General features: G+C 40.1%; 1 protein-coding gene and 1 non-coding gene across 3 annotated transcripts in view; both read left to right on the top strand.

Moving 5' to 3' along the window:
* Positions 1 to 9956, top strand: part of CDC42 (cell division cycle 42) — a 54376-nt gene extending 44420 nt beyond the window's left edge. Inside the window, exons 4-6 of one of the 2 annotated variants that reach the window (XM_061393954.1) lie at positions 3333 to 3442; positions 3575 to 3772; positions 8435 to 9956. In XM_061393954.1, the coding sequence (XP_061249938.1) occupies positions 3333 to 3442; positions 3575 to 3772; positions 8435 to 8524 (398 nt within the window). In that variant the 3' untranslated portion in view covers positions 8525 to 9956. Of the gene's footprint in view, positions 1 to 3332; positions 3443 to 3574; positions 3773 to 6940; positions 7129 to 8434 lie in introns of those variants that run through there. The other variant, XM_061393965.1, reaches the window with a different exon arrangement.
* Positions 9957 to 15614: 5658 nt separating this feature from the next.
* On the top strand, positions 15615 to 15721 carry LOC133236452 (U6 spliceosomal RNA). Its single transcript, XR_009732894.1, has one exon. It is a non-coding gene; the product is annotated as a U6 spliceosomal RNA (small nuclear RNA).
* Positions 15722 to 20291: the final 4570 nt, after the last annotated feature.

Genomic DNA, 20291 nt, shown 5'->3' with positions numbered 1-20291 from the left:
GCACTTGAAGCAAATGTAGATGTAAGGTAGCCTACATTTTGTTTATTGAACAATTTTACTTTTGAATTTTTTTTCTCCTTAGCAAAGGAAAAGAAAGATTTATAGCTTTGAGGGCTTGTTATTACAAGTAAATGGACAGACCAATACCTCTTTGGGTCTTGTGTTAAAAAACAGTGACTGTTACTTGTTTTCTGCGTCCAGTCCATCTGAATTGAAGGTTGGTTGCATGTAAAACATTGGGCATTTATTTAGATGCTCCCGGTGGTGCTTTGGAGTCTCTTTTTGATGCAGGGGCTGGATGACTAAAAATGTAGCCTTTTCTAGTCTGTGTCAGCCTTAATTTTCATGAAATATATTCCATTTGAATAGGGACTAGGGCTAAGAAAAGGTGTGTGAACATCTGTACTTTTTATACAGTTTGGTTAACTGTATCATCCTCTTATTTTCTAAATTTAGTTTTTGTTTTATTGTTCTTTTGGAGCTTTGGTTGTGATGCCTCAGAGCTCCAGCTAGTGTAGAGCTCAGGCAGTTAAGATTGAGAGAATTAAAGAGTTTGGCTGATATTTTTTCCCCCCATTCTTTCCTTTTTAATCCCTTCTGTGTCTACAGTTGTATTATATAGTTACACACCTTAGTGCATACCTTTGAATTGTTTTGATTCTAATCCTAGCATATTGCTCTAGTAAGTATTTAGGTTGCATAGTGGCTTGCTATAGTATTTAAGTATTAGGTTAAACACTTTAGTGCATACCTTTGACTTTCTTTGATTCTAAACGTCAGTAATTGCTAGAGGTACTGAAAGTGATTTTATTGTTTTGTAATTGTTGTTTTGTAATCTTTATTTTGACTTCTTAAACCTTATTCACTTGCTTGCTGTATTCTCCTGACAATACATTTATTGTCTACTTATGTATTATTTCAGTTCAGTTCAGTCTCTCAGTCATGTCCGACTTTGTGAACCCATAGACTGCAGCATGCCAGGCTTATTACCATGTTTTGATAGCTACCCTAAATTCTTATATTCTTTCTCATTGGTGGCAAAAAAAAAAAAAAAATTTCACTGGCATAGAAAATATTTAGGGTTCCCAGGTGGCAGGACATGACTGAGCAACTGAACAACAACAACAAAATATTTAACTTTTCCTTTTTTTCCCCTAAAATATTTTTTATTGTGGTAAAATGCATATAACATAAAATTTACCATTTTAACCATTTTTTAGCATCCAGTTTAGTGTCATTAAGTACTTTCCTATTCTTTTTTTGGTTTGTTTGTTTTGTGGCTGCATGATATGTGGGATCCTAGTCTCCCCTCCACTGGGATTGAACCCTTGCCCTCCACAGTGAAAGTGTGGAGACCCAACCTGGACCGCCAGGGATTCCCTTTTGTTTTTGTTTGTGAACTGTTCTTGTTAATACATAGGATTGTTGTAGTTCAGTTTTGAAATTGGATTATTAAATCCTTCCTCTGTGACTCTTCCCTTTCCTTCACAGTTTTGGAAATGTGTATGGGTATTTTAAGATCACTTTTTATCTGGAAATAATTTCAAGCTTAAAGAACAGTTGCAGAAATAGTGCCAGCAACCCACATATATCCTTAACAAAATTTACCAGTTGTTAATGTTTTATCTGCTTTTTTCCTCTTTCAACATATTTGTACATACTTTTTTTCCCCCCTGAACTGTTTGAGAGTAAGTCATCATTATCCTTGAATTAGGGCTTTCCTGGTGACTCAGATGGTAAAGAATCTGCCTGCAATGCAGGAGACCCAGAATCAGTCCCTGGGTGGGGAAGATACCCTGGAGAAAGGAATCACTACCTCTCCAGTATTCTTGCCTGGAGAACTCCATGGACAGAAGAGCTTGGTGTGGGCTACAGTCCATGGGGTCTCAAAGAGTTGGACACAACTGAGCGATTAACACACACAGCCTTGAATAAGTGAATTTCCTAAGGATAGAGATATTTTTGTATAATAGTAATCAACTTCAGGAAATTTAGCATTGATACTGTACTCTAACATCTATATTCCAGTTTGTCAATTGATCCAAGTCCAGTTTTTTTTTGCTTTTAGTACAGGACCATGTATTGCATTTAATTGTTATGTCTCTTTAGTTTCTTGTAATTTGGATCAGTTCTTCTGCCCCCAACCCCTTTTTTGGTGTTTCATGACATTATAATATACTACAGACCCAGGAATCCTCACCCTCCTCCCCTCATTTTGGTTTTGGTCTCTTTTCTCATGATTAGATACAAATTATGCTATTTTGGTTGGAATATTACCTTAGTGATTAGGCATATGACATTCATCTGCCACTCACTGGTGATGGTAATCTTGATCACTCGGTTAAGGTGATGTCATTTCTTCACAGTGTGGTTATGTTTTTTCCCCCTTGTGATTTGTAAATAATCTTTAAGACCATATAAATATTCTCCTTTTCACCAGAGTTTCCTCCATATTAATTTAGCATCGCAGATTTTTGTTGAGTTCTTTTTTTTCTATGTGTTTTCAGCTTCAAGTACTGGTGTCTTACACGTACCCATTAACTAAACATGTGAGCCTGATTTGGTAGTCATGAGCAGTGGATTTTGTCAGCTGGGTTTTACTGAAGTTTTTGTTTGCTTAGGTCAGCAGTCCCTAGCCTTTTTGGCACCAGGGAAGATTTTTCCATGGATTGGGGGTAGGGGGGTGGTTTCAGGATAATTCAAGTGCCTTACATTTATTGTGCACTTCATTTCTAATCTAATGCTGCTGCTGATCTGACAGGAGGTTCTGGCTCATGGCTTGGAGGTTGGGGACCCCTGCCTTACACAGTTTCACTGTCATTGTTTCTTAGATCTGAGTAGATCTTATTTTTAATCATTTTTGGCAGCAGTTTGTTGAAAACTGTAAATTGATAACAAGGGAAATAATACATAACAAATTCATTGCTGTTCTAAAGCAGTGAAAACAGTTTTTCCATTTTTTTTCTTTATTGATGTATAGTTGACTCACAATATTATATTAGTTTTAGGTGTACAACGTAGTAATTTGATATTTTTATACATATCATGCAAAGTTACTAAAATGTTACTGACAATATTCCCTGTACTGAGCACTACATTCCTGTGACTTACTTATTTTATCACAGATAGTTTGTACCTCTTAACTAGAATTAGCTGAGTTGAGAGTATTGCTCAAATATTCTATTACAAAGCCATGCATTTTATTAGATAAGTTACGTTCTCATTAGTAAGTGTGCTGTTAACTACATGCTTAATTTGTTGACTGCTTGTGATTTTAATGCTATTAGGCACCAAGATTCACTTGTTGATTTCTCTGATTTTCTTCCCCTTAGGGCAAGAGGATTATGACAGATTACGACCGCTGAGTTATCCACAAACAGATGTATTTCTAGTCTGCTTTTCAGTGGTCTCTCCATCCTCATTCGAAAATGTGAAAGAAAAGGTAAGTTAGTCAGATATTCTGTCCTTGAAAAAAAGGTTATCGTAGAACTTCTGTTAACTTGTAAATCGCTTTGGAGGCTTGTAGATTAATGCAGGTGTACTTTTTTCTTTTTTTAAAATATCTTTTCTCTAGTGGGTGCCTGAGATAACTCACCACTGTCCAAAGACTCCTTTCTTGCTTGTTGGGACCCAAATTGATCTCAGAGATGACCCGTCTACTATTGAGAAGCTTGCTAAGAATAAGCAGAAGCCTATCACTCCAGAGACTGCTGAAAAACTGGCCCGTGACCTGAAGGCTGTCAAGTATGTGGAGTGCTCTGCACTCACACAGGTGAGGACTGTGTGGAGCCCCATGTCTATTAACAGTGGAACGGTTTGAGTAGCATTTAGGACACGGGTTGTTTCTGACAGTGGTCTGTAGCGCTCAAGAAAGCTGCCCAGGAAGACTGTTAGAAGTCTTGTTAGAGGTCTCCGTTTTTATGAAGAAAATTATTCATCTCTAAATAAAGTGCTTGTGTTGGCGAGCTCCCTGTTTTATGTATCATTTGTAGTGGTCAGGGATTGTGTTTATTTTTTTTTTTATAATTAATGGTAAGGTCCAGATTAGCACATATTTATAAGAGTATGTGAATGATTCCCCTCTTCCCCCTGCCCCCAACTTAAAGTTTCATCTAAGTAAATCTCATCTTTTATCAGTACTGACAGCTGATGCTATAGTCTCCTGGGGTAATTCATCTGAAATTGGGAATTGGTCGTAATCATTGAGACTTTCAGAGAAAGCTGCCTTGGCCATTTCTCAAGTTTGCCTTTATATATAGTGTCTCTATTCCTAGATTTTGGGAGGCATTCCTTCCTTACACTGTTCACTTTTCTTTATGAATGATTTAATTGGAACTCTCTTCATAGTTTGATGGGAAAATTCAGATTCTGAGGATAGCAAGCAGTGTTGAGAGTATTTTGGGTGAGAGTTACAACTGACTTGTGTGATTTCACCTTCTTTACCTTCATGGTATCGCCAACCTATTCTCCCGTTTGAGAATTGTTCTGTTGGGGGTTGGAAGGAAGGAAGGATTATGGAAATAATTAGCCCAGAAATTTTTTATTCTTTTTTTTTTGACGTTTGAACAGTGAACATATGTGCCTAATTAAAATAAGGCAGGACTGAAGGGTAGAGATTTCTTACAGTTATGTGAAATTCACTTATATTTTTCACATTGCTTTTTCAGATAGGTTTTTTTTTATTAAAAAAGTCAGATTCTTGATTAAATGTATATACTAAGGTAAATGGCATATATAGTTACATATTATACATGTACTAGGTATTTAGTATGTAGGGTGTAGACATAATTTAGTAATCTCCAATTCAGCCCTGGGCTGGATATGTAAAGACAAAATTTTTGTTGGAAGCTGGATATTTCACAGGATAGCTTCAAGGCCTAATTTTATTCTTCCAAGCCCAGTTTTTCTTGGCAGTTCAGTTCTGTTGTATTGATATTGTAGATATTTAAAAGTTGAGATGATTTTATATTTTCTTACATGTACAGCAGAGATTTTAAAAAATGCTTAATTATACAGCTGGCTGAGATTTTAAAAAATGCCTAATGCTTCTGTGTTTTGCTAGCATCCCCAGAAAAATGTGTGTGTGTACTGAAGAAGGATGTGTATGGAACATTTGAGTCAGATAACTGTTGCATATCCACATTCTCTGAATATGGGTTGCCTGTGGGGGAAATGGAGGCAAGTAAGCCGTGTGGACCCACTTTTAGGTCACTAGAGATGCTCATTTTAGAGAACTGGATGCTTCCATATAAGATGTTCTACGTTATGAACAGATTTATTCAGGAAGTCCCTTCTCAGAGAACAGAAATTTGAAAGTCTTAGCAAATATATTTTTCTTATCAGATTTTGAAGTTTGGAGAAATCAAAAGAAGACAGAAAATGGGGTCCCTGGTACAGTTTGGAAGCCGAAGTTTTTAGGACTCCAGAATTTGTTCATTCCTCTAAAACTGAACTCTCTATATAATCAGATAGTGTGATTAAAGCAAAGATTAGGTTTTTCTTGTAGGGGATTAGTTGATCTTTGTCAATAAGCAGGAACATATTTGCTTCTTATTAAGGGATGCCCTAGTTTCTAATTGTTGTCCTCTTTTTTCCCCTTATAAAATTTATTTCCCCTTCATAGCTTCCCTCCTTTCTTTTATGTTTGACAACCAGAATTTGCTCCTAGATATGTAGAAAGAATTTCAGAGGAACCTTTGACTTGTTTAGCGTTTCTAGTTTGTGAAAGACACAGAAGGAAGAAAACTTTTTTTAACCTTTGTTTCTTTTCAAGCGCTTATTGTTATTTCTCATTTATTTTGTACCTAATGGAATATGTGGTGCCAGTCCTCTAAGATAGTAGGTGGGGGCGGTGAGCAAAGTGGGGCCTGCGGGGGCGTCTGGGGCTCGCACATTTGCTACCGGAGCTGTGCTCTGGGGCTTTGGGGGGCATGTTTACTTGGGATCCAACTGACCTAAAGGACATGTGAAACTTGTTTGGGTGGTAAATCTGTGGCTTCAGATTTAGGTTGAGTTTAGGTTGAGTCTATAGACCTGGTACCAGTACTGCTGAGTCATACTGTCACGCTGGAGTTCTGGCTGAGGTGTAAGTGTGTTTCTGCATCTTACTCCTTATAGAGCTGAGAATATTCTTTGTTTTCACTCCATGCTTTATGCTCTGATACCCCATGCGGACATTAAAAGCATTGATCTGCTTGCTAAAACTCATTCTAGGACCCCATTCTTTGTTTTCCTATTGGGTGGTGGTTACTTGCTCTAACACATTACTGAATAACTGAAGTGTATGCTGTTTCTAGAGTCTTTTCTTTCAACTTCTCCCAGTTGGTACTGCTGAACAATTAACACTTTTTCTAAATGCCTGAACCTGTTGTTCTGGAAAACTTGTTTAATCTGAAATCCTGATTAATCCTATCTAGATACGTCATTGAATCTAGAAACATGTAGCATGCTTGTTAGTCTGCTATTTGTGTCCTTCAGTTATTCAGGGGATGAATTCACAGAAGCCTGAAATTGTAATAGGTTTAGTTCCAAACTGTGTGTGCCATTCTTGTCATTAGATGTACTTGGGTATTTTACAAGTACTAATCCTAATTATTTAATGCATGTATCTTGTGTTTATATATCCATTTTATTCCTCTGGCACTGTTTTCATTAATATGTTGTAATGTTAGATTTCAAAGTGTGATTGTTCTAGAAATCAACATGGCATTGTCACAAAAATTGTTTTCTTGCTCAGTTAACCTTTTTTGAGGTAAGATGTTTGTTCAGTTATTTACTCTCTTGATAATGGACTTAAGATCCAGCTTTCTGGCAGTTACTTTTCTAAAGGTGCATTGCTTCTGTGAATTCAACCCATTTAATCCGGACTGCTGTTGTATCTGCTAGTCTTTCTAATCCTCTAACCTGGCTGCTATTCTCTCTCCTCCCCTCTGTCTTGTAGAGAGGTCTGAAGAATGTGTTTGATGAGGCTATCCTAGCTGCCCTCGAGCCTCCGGAAACTCAACCCAAAAGGAAGTGCTGTATATTCTAAACTGTTTTCTCCTTCCCCTCTTTGCTGCTGCTTCCTGTCCCACTACTGTAGAAAGATCGTTTAAAAACAAAGGAATAAAACCATCCTGTTTGAAAGCCTCTGCGTCTTTTTACTCACTACCTTAGAGCAACCTCTGTATTAGTTTTTGATCAAGAATGCAATATCTTATAGAATATTTTTTGTGATCAGTAGTCAAGTTGGACTTGTTTAACTTTCTGCTGCTTGAGTTGCCTGATGCTGAGAGCTTTTTGGTTTGGATTACTATTGCAAAAGGGAACTTGGTCTGGCATTAAGAATGTCCTCTTGGAGAAAATTAAGAGTTTTTAACACTTCTAGATCTTAGTTCTTGATGGAGAAAATAACACAAACATCGTTTTACGCTTGTGACCCATTGTTAATTGTAATTGCATGACAAAATTGATGGGGAGAGGGTGACCTGCTGGTGGAGTGTACTGGGGAAGGGAGGGTTCTTTCCTGGTTTTCCTTTGTGCAGTGAAACTTTGTGTTGCAGTTGCTGTGGCTGTCTGTGCTGTAGTGGAGAGTTTGTCAGTCTGGGTGGGAAAGATACTGATGTACCTGCTACTGCTTTATGAGATCATTTGTTACACTCTTTTAAGAATAGCATCCATTTTAACAGTTGACTGAAGGTTTGTTAATGTTGAGATGTAAAGCTGCCACCTTTATATTTTCCTGCTTCTGATTTTATTGTTGTGAGGGGAAACATACAATTGTGGTTACCTTCAAATTTTGAAATTAAAAATATACAATTGTTTGTATAAATGCCTGATGAAGCTTTTTATTCCTGTTGCACTGACTGGCTCTAGTTTCTCATATGTATAAGGTACCCACATTTCTGCTTCCTTGAACCCCCCTGGCTCTTAATTGGTGGGAAAAAGGGAGTTCAGAGTGAATACCTTTGATGCAGCCACTGTAATCGCTCTCTCCATCTTTGCCTGCGCCTTCCATGTGTTAAGGATGCCTCTGCCCAGTGCCGGACCTCTCACCCCTGTTCCATATTCAGCTGTTTCATTTGAATGCAGAGCTGCTTAGTTGTTTTTATGGAAAATGTTTCAGCAGCACATTGTACAAAACTCATATTGAATGAGCAAATGACACGTGTGCTTGTTTGCTTCTTGTGACATACATTGGTCTGCAGAAAGCTTTCTCAAAGAACTCACTGTCTCACTCATGAATATCTGCTCCTCTACTCCTGAATTGCTGGATCCTTCCAGTGCCCTGCCTGGACAGAACTTGGTGAAGTGAGATAATTGTGTGTAGATTCAGGGTTTTTCAGTGACTCGTTCTTTGCCAACTCTTGGGGGTTTTGAATGTTTTAAATTTGATCTTCAATTTTATTATACTGAATATCAGACTGCAAATTTTTTTCTTTCTACCCCTTTTCAGAAAGGCCTAAAGAATGTATTTGATGAAGCAATATTGGCTGCCCTGGAGCCTCCAGAACCGAAGAAGAGCCGCAGGTGTGTGCTGCTATGAACGTCTCTCCAGAGCCCTTTCTGCACAGCTGGTGTCGGCATCATACTAAAAGCAATGTTTAAATCAAACTAAAGATTAAAAATTAAAATTCGTTTTTGCAATAATGACAAATGCCCTGCACCTACCCACATGCACTTGTGTGAGAAGGCCCATAGGTATGGCCCCCTTCCCCCTCAATACTAGTTAATTTTGAGTAATTGTGTATTGTCAGAAAAGTGATCAGTACTAGTTTTTGTTTTGTCGTTTCAAAAAAACTATTATTATTTTTTTTTGTTTGTTTAAAAGCAAGGCATGCTTGTGATGACTCTGTAACAGACTAATTTGGGCTGTTGAAGCTGTTCCCGGGTTCCACTCTGGCGAGTAATCTGGGATATCTAGTGTTTTTTTTTCTTTCTTTTTTTTTTCGTTTGGGCGGGGGAGTGTGTGTGGGATTTGTTTATATTTAGTCTTTTTTTTTTTTTTAAATCCATTAACCATTGGACAGCCCTTAGGGGAGGAGGACGGATTGATTCCATGTTCCACTTCCTAGATCTAGTTTAGAGAACATGTTCCCCACCTGGTGCTCTTAGGAAGGAGTATAGTAAACGCCTCATTTAATAATATACTCCTTTTTGAAAGTTGCCTTTTCTCTCCACCCTTGAGTAGGTCCAGTATTTGATGAAACTCATGAAAGTGGGTGGAACCTGTCTCGCCCCTCCTCTTTTCTAGGATGCACTATATATGTGACTGTGACTCTCAAGGAAATTTGTTTGCCATTTGCTGATTTTTTTTTTTGAAGTTAATTTCTAACTTCTTTCACTGATAAATGAAGAAAAGTATTGCACCTTTTGAAATACACCAAATGGATTGAGTACATAATTAAAAAAATTTTTTTTTTCCCCTGTCAGTCATTGTCTTAATATGCTTAGGATAGACATGCAGCTTAATAGTGTATGATATGGTGTTCCTAGAACACAGCTGAAGACCTGGTATATAGAGGAAATCCAAGGGGTGGTGCTAGAAGACAGATGCCTGTGGGATGATTCACATCCTCTTCCAAGTCTGAGGATGGAGACCTGCTTCATTAAGAAGCTGAGGGTGGGGTGGGGGTGGGGAGAACCTTTAACAACATGGGGACCAGTCAGGGGAATCCCCTTGTTTCTGTTTTGCATACAAGGAACCCTAGAGCAGCCAGGTGAGGCTCTCTAGTTCAGTAAAAATCCTAGAGAGAGTCTTAGGAAGACTCTTCGTAAGTGTTAATAAGGATTTTATCAGCTTATTTTGGTTGCAGTTTTCAAGTTTTAAAAATGTTAGGTTATCTTCCCCACCTTCCCCAAATCCTAATTCTTGTAGATTTCATTAGTGTTGAACCAATGCTTTCTCATGTCTCAATTCTTTGTATATGCATTCTTTTCAGATGTATTAAACAAACAAAAAAACCCTTCACAAGTCAGCCTGGGGGTTGTTATTTTCCCTCCGCCTCTTAATCTTTAGACATTTAGGAGTGGGAACTTGACTCTCATTGACATCAATTTCTAACAGATTTCAGGATAAAAATTTAGAACATAAAGATTTAATGTACTTTGTTTTTTGGAATTCAGGTTGAGATATTTTTTCCTCTCGTCATATTCAGGTTTCTGCCTTCTCCCCTAAGTTTGACAGGTAGCCTACAAACTCCTTTTCTTTAATATCAAGTGGGTTCCATAGAGAAGTGCTCTGGCAGCTCACTGCTCATGTTGTTGAAATGACAGCGTACCTCCAATCCATGGATTAGTGGGAAAGCAGCCATTTTTTCTCCCAAGTTTTCTGTATCAGTGGTTTTCAAACTTTGCTGCTTTGTAGAGTGCAGCTTGAGCAGGGGATTATTTAGAAGCTTTCAGGTACTTCCATTACGCAGCCAAGTTTGAGAACCACTGCTCTGAAGGTGTTAACCACAAACTGCTTCTATCAAATTATAGATTCTGTGCCTTGTATCTGAATATAGGGCACATTTTCTGTAGGTGCCAAGAATGATTCATTTATTTTTAAGAGCATTGTACTGATCTGTCTGAGAATCTTAGAAACTAAGGGCTGTTAATTCAGTTAATAAGGCTGATGCAGTGTGTAGCCTCATTTTCATAGTTTTCTATGTGGAGTCATGTTTGACTTGATTCTGTTCTGTGCTAGAACTTAGCTGGGCTGGTTGGGAAGAGGTTAAGAAGAAGCAAATCTAGGCTTTACTGTTTTAACCAATGTGTCTTCTTCCGTGTTGGCCGTACCTGGGAGAGACACATGGATCATGTTATGAGACTGGGGAGCAGGAACTCCGTATCCCTTGTTCTTGGTATAGTGGCATACGGGTCCATCCTGATTCTCACTGGATCCCTGGTCTAGAGCAGTGTTTGACACATAAGAGATAGCTCTGAAAATAGTCATTGGATGAGTACATGGTTTCAAGAATGAATAAATGAAATAGAGCAGGTTACATGGTGGTATTGTTGCATTTTTCACACATCAGAAGAACAGTGGTGCTTAAAGCTAACATTGTTTTCTAGTTAAGCATTTTCAATTTGATTTCCAATATCAGAAGAAATGGATGAAACTGACATTGTTTTCTGTTTAAATATTGTTTTTCTATTTGACTTAACAAACTTGTCTGTTATCTTTGGCTTAGTGATACTACCCAGCGTGTGTGATAATAGAGATTGGAAAAGGGCTATTTAAAAAAGTCCTTAGCAGACTTAGCTTATGGCAAAATTTACAACATTTAGCCTAATACAACACCCAATAAATACATCACTGTATTTCTACAATACTGATGTTTCACTGAAGATCTTGGAAGTAGGTTTTGTGCTTTGTTACAGTCGGCATCCTTGGAGCTGGGTTTTCTCTCTGGCTGCACCACATGGTTTGCAGGGTCTTAGTTCCTGACCAGGGATCAAACCCAGGCCAGCGGTGAGAGCACCTAGTTTTGACCACTGGACCCCCAGGGAATTCCCTTTGAGTTGGATTTTATGCCAATAGAAGGACTATATTCATATATTTTAAGGGAATAGAAGGTTGATCATGGAATCAAAGGAATGATTACAATATTTCCTTTATTCTAAAATGTTATATTTCCTTTTTCTGAGGCAGGGCTTATTTTCGTAGTATTGAATATAATCAGAATACCTCTTAAAGTTTTGTGTTATACATTTAGTGTAGTGGTGCTTTTTTCTGAAAAGCTGTCGTTAGATCATTGGTGTCTTCTAATTATCTTCACAATATCTTCATAGAATGGATAAGATACTACGTTTTCTTCATTGTTAGATTTGGACTATTCTCTTGTTTTCCTCCTCTCATTTTGATGTTGTTAGTGGTTATTGGAGGGTGCTGAATGCTAAGGAACTGGTGTACAGGGACCCTGCTTCTTGAGGTTAGTCTTCTCTGGGTACAGCTAACATACATTGAAAATTTGGATGGTTTTTCACCAAGAAGTAGCAACTCTATTATTTTTCAGGAAAGGCTGAGCTCTGCATGGTTAGGATATCTAATAATCTGTGAGGGGAGTGTCTTTGAATCGCATTCCTGATTGAGCTCTCAGTGTTTTCTGTAAGAGTTACCCAGTTTGCCCTAACGTCAGAGCGTGGTGATTAACTTACAAAGCTCAACAGAAGAGTGCACCGTAATATTTTCTTCTTTCCAGGGCTGTTACAATATTTTGTTTATATATTACTTTTATTTTTTTCTGAAGAGCCCCTCCTCCTTTAAAAAAATTTTTATTAACTATTCCTACAATAATGGTACATTACAAACCACTCTAACTCTCAGCTGGCTTTATCCAACAGCATTTATTTTTCTAGATTGTGGGTCAGTTGGATTTTGCCTCCAAGCTTCAGATTGGGCTCAGGTTGGCTTCATGTTTCTTGTTCTGGAGCCTTCCAGAGAGGACATTAGGTGGTGAGCCAGAGTGGGTGCAGGAGCAAGCACATTGAAAATCCCTCACGTTCCATTGTCCAGAGGGTTCCACATAGCCAAGCCCAAAAGCCTGCCACTCAGATGCTCATTTCCCTCAGATTTAGTAATTAAAAAGTACGGTTTTCTTTCTTTCCTTCTTAATAAGGCTCTTGAGGATATTAGCAGAGAATAAAACAGATGTGAGTTCCTGACTTCTGCTTGGAATTTTCTTTCCTTTACATAAAGTTTTGATACCTGCCTTTTTTTTGAATAACCATTTGAGAGAGTAAAACTTTGCTCTGCATGTGTATGCCCATGACATACATTCATTCGTCAGAGCTCTTGTTCTGTACTAGGCTCTGGAGCCATTGGAGAATGACAGCCCTAACTCCGTGTGCGGGCAGCTTCACTCTCCTGGCCCCTTTGTATATAAAATGAGTCTGTACTTAACTGTCATTGAGGTTTCAAGTGCAAGTCTACATAGGTGTGGGGTAGGACCTGGGAATCAATCTAGTTTTTAGATATTCCCAAGGAAAGTTATGACCAACCTAGATAGCATATTGAAAAGCAGAGACATTACTTTGCCAACAAAGGTCCATCTAGTCAAGGCTATGGTTTTTCCAGCGGTCATGTATGGATGTGAGAGTTGGACTGTGAAGAAAGCTAAGCGCCGAACAATTGATGCTTTTGAACTGTGGTGTTGGAGAAGACTCTTGAGAGTCCCTTGGACTGCAAGGAGATCCAACCAGTCCATTCTGAAGGAGATCAGCCCTGGGATTTCTTTGGAAGGAATGATGCTAAAGCTGAAACTCCAGTACTTTGGCCACCTCATGCGAAGAGTTGACTCATTGGAAAAGACCCTGATGCTGGGAGGGATTGGGGGCAGGAGGAGAAGGGGACAACAGAGGATGAGATGGCTGGATGGCATCACCAACTCAATGAATGTGAGTCTGAGTGAACTCTGGGAGATGGTGATGGACAGGGAGGCCTGGCGTGCTGCGATTCATGGGGTCACAAAGAGTTGGACACGACTGAGCGACTGAACTGAAGATAGACCTTGGATTCGTTATGTTTGGGGACCAGTGTGTGCCTCAGTGGTTCTTAACTCTGACTGTGTGAATGGCACCTTTGGAGCTTATTTAAAAGAAAATAATGCCTGCAGCAATTTTAGGCAATCCCTGGAAATAGGGTCTGGGTATCACAATTTTTTTTCAAGTTATTTTTTGTAGGAACATCATGGCTTTAAAGGTCATTTGCTATTTTAATATGCCCCAGGTTTCGGAGCTGTGGCACTAGATTGTCTCTTTAAGGTTTCATTTATATCTGACCTGAGTTTTAGAGTAATTTTGGACTACAGTCTTTACAGCTTTTTTCTCCTTTGAGGAAGAGGCTCTCCATACTTGTGGTCCCAAGCTAGCATTCAGTTCTTCGTAAGCCTTAGTCTTAGAAAGTGCGTAGTCGTGGTCTTACTGGTGGACTGACACTGAGATAGTTTAGGCCGTTGTCTCAGTGGTTAGGTTACTTAGGCAGCAGTTTGAGAAGGGGGCAGGTATTTGAGATGTAGAGTTCAGCTAAGGTTTTCTAAGTTAAAGCTAGAATGTAGAGGAAGGCTGTATTTCCCTGATAACTTCAAGACAAGTGTACTGTACAGATTTCATTGAAGATGGAGATCTTTTTCACTCTTCCAGGAATATTCTGATTCATCTGCAGAGAGTACACAGGTCCAGATTCAAAAATATAAGGTAGTGCTATGAGTATAAATTGAAGTTATTCCAACAGAGTACATTGGACTTGTAGGAGATAAAATCTCTTGTTAACTCATGGTCACTTGTTTCCTCTGCTGCAACTCCACCCCAACCCCACACCCACACCGATCCTGGTTATTTGTCAGACCTTTGGGCAGTGTCACTTGGCTTTTATTTCCTCTTTTGTCAGTGAGTATAGTTGCAAATGGGTTGATTTTATTTTATTTATTTATTTTTTTGAGTGGTTAAATAGGTAATGGTTTCCTTCGTATTAGCCTTATTCTGATACATTAATATTTGGTTGTATGGGGTCTTAGTTTCTTGGTTTGTGGTTTAGGTGTAAGTTGATGCAAAGCCCATGTGACCAGTCCTCTCAGAGGCAGCAACTGGAGTGGAGTACCTGGGTGGGTTTACAGACGTTCATTGCTTTTGAGCCATTAAGTCCGAACTGAAAATTCTTAACTACCTGGTAATGGGCCATTGGCTATTTGGGGTATAGCCTCATGTAAGTGGGAAAACTTGTGCCAGTATCCAGCTATCTCTTTCTTTTAAACAATTTGTTGAGCTATTTTTAACTCTGGACCCTCTCTTCTGTAGCCCATGGATTTCTTGGATTGTTGAGATTAACTCCGCCTCGTGGTGAATTTAAGTTAAAACTGACAGTGACTCTAGGTGTCACTGTATGTGGGTGTATTTTTTTCCTCTGGCTCCTGGGCCTGTGGGATCTTCGTTTCCCAATGAGGGATCGTACCCATATCCCCTGCAGTGGAAGTGTGGGGCCCTCACCACTGGTTTTGATGTTGTTTAGTTGCTAAGTCATGTCCAATTCTTTGCGGCCCTGTGAACTGTAACCCTCCCAGGCTCCTCTGGACCGCCAGGGACCTCCAGTGTAGGGTCTTGATGGCAGAAGGTGGGGAGAAGGCGGTGAGGTAGAAAGGAATAGTGACTGAGCCAGTTCCCTGGTGGATGAGGGAAATTTCTGAATTATCTAGGAGAAGTTAGGAGTCAGAATTTGTACCAGTCAGAATGTAAAAATCTAAGGTGGTGTGTGCTGGTGGGAAATAATTGCCCCAAATTATAAGACTGTACTAGCTGTGTGATTTTGTCAGTGAATGTCTGTTGGCTCCATTTGCTTCATCTGTAAATAGGAATAATGATAAATTCTACATATCAGGTGGTGAGTGTGAGAATTAAATTATGTCATATATGTGACTGTGTTCTGTAAACACATAAGTGCAATGCAAATATTAACAGCTACCAGATTTGCTTTGCACTGGGGAGAATTTAGGTTTATGTGAGGGAGTACTTACTAACACCATTGTGACATTGCTCCTGGGTGTATATTGGAGAGTTTGTGTTTGAGTAATTATAGGAGTACAGATTCACTGTTTATATAGAGCTAAGGCGGTAGAGCTCCAGGTAGTTTAGAGCTTTCTTTAAGAAGAATCTAAGTGCTCGCTTCGGCAGCACATACACTAAAATTGGAACAATACAGAAAAGATTAGCATGGCCCCTGCGCAAGGATGACATGCAAATTCGTGACGCGTTCCATATTTTTTGATTTGGGAGAATGGCATTGAAACGTATAATATCATATATGAAACGAATCGCCAAAAAAAAAAAGAATCTAAGATCCAAGCTTCTCAATTTCATAGAAATACTTCATGTTCATAGGGCGTGTATCCCAGGAGCTAGATATGCTTCGTCTCTGAAGTTGCTTTCCTTCTCAGACACTCGGGAGGCAAGAACACGTTAAAAACCCCCTCTGAAGATCAGGTCAGCCATGCAGCTTCCCTCCGTGCCCCAGAATTACCAGGACTCTTGTCCCAGGTTGGCCAGATCCCTGAAGCTAAGCGTGAAGATTTTGCTGGTCCAAGCCATTTTGTGAATATCAAGGGATAGGAAAATGGCAACCCACTCCAGTGTTCTTGCCTGGAGAATCCCAGGGACGGGGGAGCCTGGTGGGCTGCCATCTATGGGGTCGCACAGAGTCGGACACGACTGAAGCGACTTAGCAGCAGCAGCAAGAACTATTCAGGAACATAATTAAGAACTCAAATCTCCCCCATACTTTTGTTTTGTGTGATGTCAGTTTTACATGTTCATTTAGTACTAAGAGGCCCTCTGTTAGTGGGATGGATACGGATGGTTCTAATAAGAATGAAAGTCAGGGAGGGGAACTGAACACACCAAGAAGAAGAGAAATTACATTGAGCTGTGTGGGTGTGTTGTTGGGGAGAGGAAAGGTAGGAGGTAAAAATGAATCAGGAAAGGCTTCTTGAAAAAGGTGAAAGATGGGTCTGATTTGGACATGCAGAGATACACAAGGCTGGAGGGGTCAGGTGGATGAGTGTGGATTTCTGAGAGGAAGGAAAGGAGACAAAGAAGAGAGGCACCTGGCATGTTGGAGTAGACAGGAGCCCAGGTTAGGGATGGGTGTAGTATGAAGAGAGGTAGCTCTTAGGGGCCCCCACAAACATCTGAGTGTTAGAGAGGGAGCACTAATCACTCCAGGAGGGCTCTAGTTATTGAGGTTCATAAAAGAAATGGAACATACTTTTTGGTAAAAGAATAGCGATGTTTACTGACTACAAGTAGCGATGTTTACTACTACTGTGTGCTTGCACTGTGTTGAACCCACAGTATTATCATATTTAATGCTCAGAACAGCCCTGTGAGATCTATGCTGCAAGTAACTGCTTTATGGGGCTTCCCAGGTGGCTCAGTAGTAAAGAATCTGCCTGCCAAGCAGGAGACACAGGGCAGATAGGTTCAATCCCTGGGTCAGGAAGAGCCCCTGGAGTAAGAAATGGCAACCCACTCTAGTCTTCTTGCCTGGAAGACTTAATGGGCAGAAGAACCTGATGGACTACAGCCTGTGGCTGAGCACACATGCAACTTTGTTTTACAGATAAGGACTCTGAGACTTCAGTATTAACATCTCCAACCAGAATTAGAACTCAGGTCTATCTGATTCTGGAACCTGTGTGCTTAACCACACATACATTGTGAAAATAAAATGTATGTGACCAATTACAAAGCTGAAAAACTGTAGTTCAAGCATCGTGTAATGCGGAGGGCAAGCATGGCAGTATAAAAGGCTTTATCTGTAATGGCAGGTTATTGGGTAGGACCTTCTGGGGAAGGTGACTTTAGGAACAGTTCTGGCTTGACAGAATGATTCCCTTTTCCTTTGCATAGATTTAGAGGATCTTAAGGTGCCTTCGATTTTGTATAGTCTGCCTGTAGTCCCTGCTCAACTGTAGAGATGTGTTTTTGTTTTTTTTTTTCATCATAGCAGCCCTGTGGGTTGACAGAGCAGGGTCTGTTGATGAGAAAGCTGGACTTTAGAGAGTAACCAAGGCCAGGGAGGTGATGGGGGTACCATGAGACCTGGTGCCGTGCTGTGCTAAGCCACTTCGGTCGTGTTTGACTTTGCAACCATATAGACTATAACCCACCAGGCTCCTCTGTCCATGGCATTCTCCAGGCAAGAATACTGGAGTGGGTTGCTGAGCCCTCCTTCAGGGGATCTTCCTGACCCAGGAATCAAACCCATATCTCTTACATCTCCTGCATTGACAGGCAGGTTGTTAACCATTAGTGCCACATGGGAAGCCCATGCTCTTTTTTTTTTTTAAACTAACTCAGAGAATGACCTTTAGAATCACACCATTGTTTTCCATATATCTAGCATGGGCCTGATTAGGAGAAAGGAACTCTATTACTAGATTACAAAATTCTCATTAGCTTGACCCAAATAAAGGAAAAGCAATTGGAATTCTGGGGCTGCATCTCTCCAGAGTTCCTCACTCTGTCCTGAGTTTACGTAGTGAGCATAGACTTGGTCTGTGTTTGTATTAGTGCTTTTACTTGGTCTTTAATGGGACCCCCTAAGGGAGGGAAGATAGATGACATCACTTGCCAGATGGCAGGACTGAAGTACACAGCTTCGGCTCTGTCACTGACTTGACCTTTGGCCTTAGACAAGTACCATAAGCCTTCTGAGCTTTGCATGCTCCTCTGTGAAATAAAAGTATTCTGTTACCTGAAAGATGTGAGGGTTAAATAAAATGCTATATGTGAAGCACTTAGCATGGTCCTGGGCAAGTAGTAGATACTCAGGAGTAAATGGGATGAATTGAAGCTCTCATCACCATTGGCTCACTTTGAACCAGGGCCAGGGAACCCTCTTGGCTTCTGGGTCTTGGGCTGCTGTGAAAGAGGGGGCTTCAGCCCCACTGCCAGGAATAGGAAATCCTTGCAGGGAGCTCGGGCGTGTTGTCCCCCCCACCTCACACCTGACCTGCTCTGGGGCAGGGCTGGCTGGCTGTCCTCGGTGCCAGGTCCACAGTGGAGCCTTAGTGCAGCTTCCTGGACCTCCTTTGTAAAAGCTCGATAAGATCTGCACTGGTCTAATGGGGGAGGGATGTTTGGCTTGATTCTGAGTCTCTTCCTCATTTAAGAACTGCCACCTCTTGTCTGTTGCTCGAGTATTTCACAGCTGGTACTGGTGTCAGGGAGTTCGGTGGACCCCTTGGCAGCTTGTGAGGTGGGCAGGCACCTGCGAGCTCACTTGCCTCATGTGAGAATGACTTCACCCTGGGACGCCATTGATAGTTCTCTTGTCTGCTCCTGTAAAATTCCTCTGTCTTAAAGGCCAATTTCTTTTAAGATCAATCTTTCCTTAACCTGTAAGATTCTTGAACCCTGATAAATGTAATGTTTTGCTTCTAGCTTGCATTATGGTGTTTGATCTTACCTCTTCGTTTCTCCCATGGTAGGTGATATCTCTACTGGGAAAAGCTCTGGATTGGGAGTTGGAAGTGCAGGTTCTAGCTGAGGCATCAGAATTTCCTTGGACAAGTTGCTGTACCTTTTTTGAGCCTCAGTTTCTCCATGTGTAGATAAAATGATGTTCAACTCCTTTTTGGTTTGTATCTTTTTAGCAGTAGGCCTCTTTTATTCCAAGTAAAATATTGCATAGAGCCGTGTTACAGAGACCGAAAATGTATCATGGGGAACAGAGCTGCTGTGACTTAAGCAAGTAATTTTAAAGAGAAACAGTATGGAATAAAAAGAAAAATACATATACTTCGGAGTAGAGGGAACCTAAGTATGAGTTTGACTGTGTCAGTAACTAGCAGTGTTAGAGCAAACTAAGACTTCAGTTTTTCAATAATTACACATTTGTAAGTTGAGCCAATAATACCTGCTGAGTTTTTAGCAGAATTGTCATAAAGATCAAGAATAATGTATCTTCATCCCCCAGTGAATGTTCTGTCAGACAGAAGGACAAAGATTGGTCTGTTACCGAATTACTCTCATAGAAGAGCATCCAATTTTATATTATTCGTGGGTTCAAATGGTAAGTCACCCAGTGTGATTTATTCTTGAGCTTAGGCATTTGTTCACTTCAGGAAACACTTGTTTATATATTGTTCATTTTGCAGGAGGCCATTATAGAGACTCTAGAGCCAGCCTGCCTGGGTTTGAAGCTTGCCTCTACTGTTTACCTGCTGTGTAATCTTGGGCAAGTTATTTGATATTTTCTTGTGGGGATAATAATGCCTACCTCCTCAGGAGTTTTGTTTTTGTTTTTTAAACTATGGTGACAAATTCCTGTCCAGTCCTGTGGAAAGAGAAACGTTAGAGCACAGGTTGGAGGGAGAGTCTGGTGTGTAGCACCAGTGATAATAGCTCAAAATTTAGCAGGTGGCTCGTCTGTCCCCAGTAGCGTATTTCTGCATTCTGGTTGTAGAAATCTTTTCTGCCTCATTCAAACGTGCTGTGTGTTTGTTCAGTTGTTTTTTAAATAAATGTTAGCAGGCGCAGGTTTGGGCGAGGGTCTTGTATACCTAGAAGAAATAGGAAATTAGTCCCTCATTTTACATATGGAGCAGGGGAGGATATAAGCTTCACTAACAAGCCATAGCATATGTGGTGGCAGAACCAACTTGGATCCTATACATCATTCAGGACTTTGTCCCTGTTACACAACAAAGGACTCACTTTTTAGAAAGACCAGATAAACAGTTCTTATTAATGAAAAGTAACAAAACATAGTATTTAATAAATTACAGGGAAACAGGAAGTCTGGGGGTATGGGGTTTTCCCCCAGAGGTTGT

Source organism: Bos javanicus, chromosome 2 (genome assembly GCF_032452875.1).
Source record: "Bos javanicus breed banteng chromosome 2, ARS-OSU_banteng_1.0, whole genome shotgun sequence".
Taxonomy (NCBI): domain Eukaryota; kingdom Metazoa; phylum Chordata; class Mammalia; order Artiodactyla; family Bovidae; genus Bos; species Bos javanicus.
This window is presented reverse-complemented; position numbering and strand designations above follow the sequence as displayed.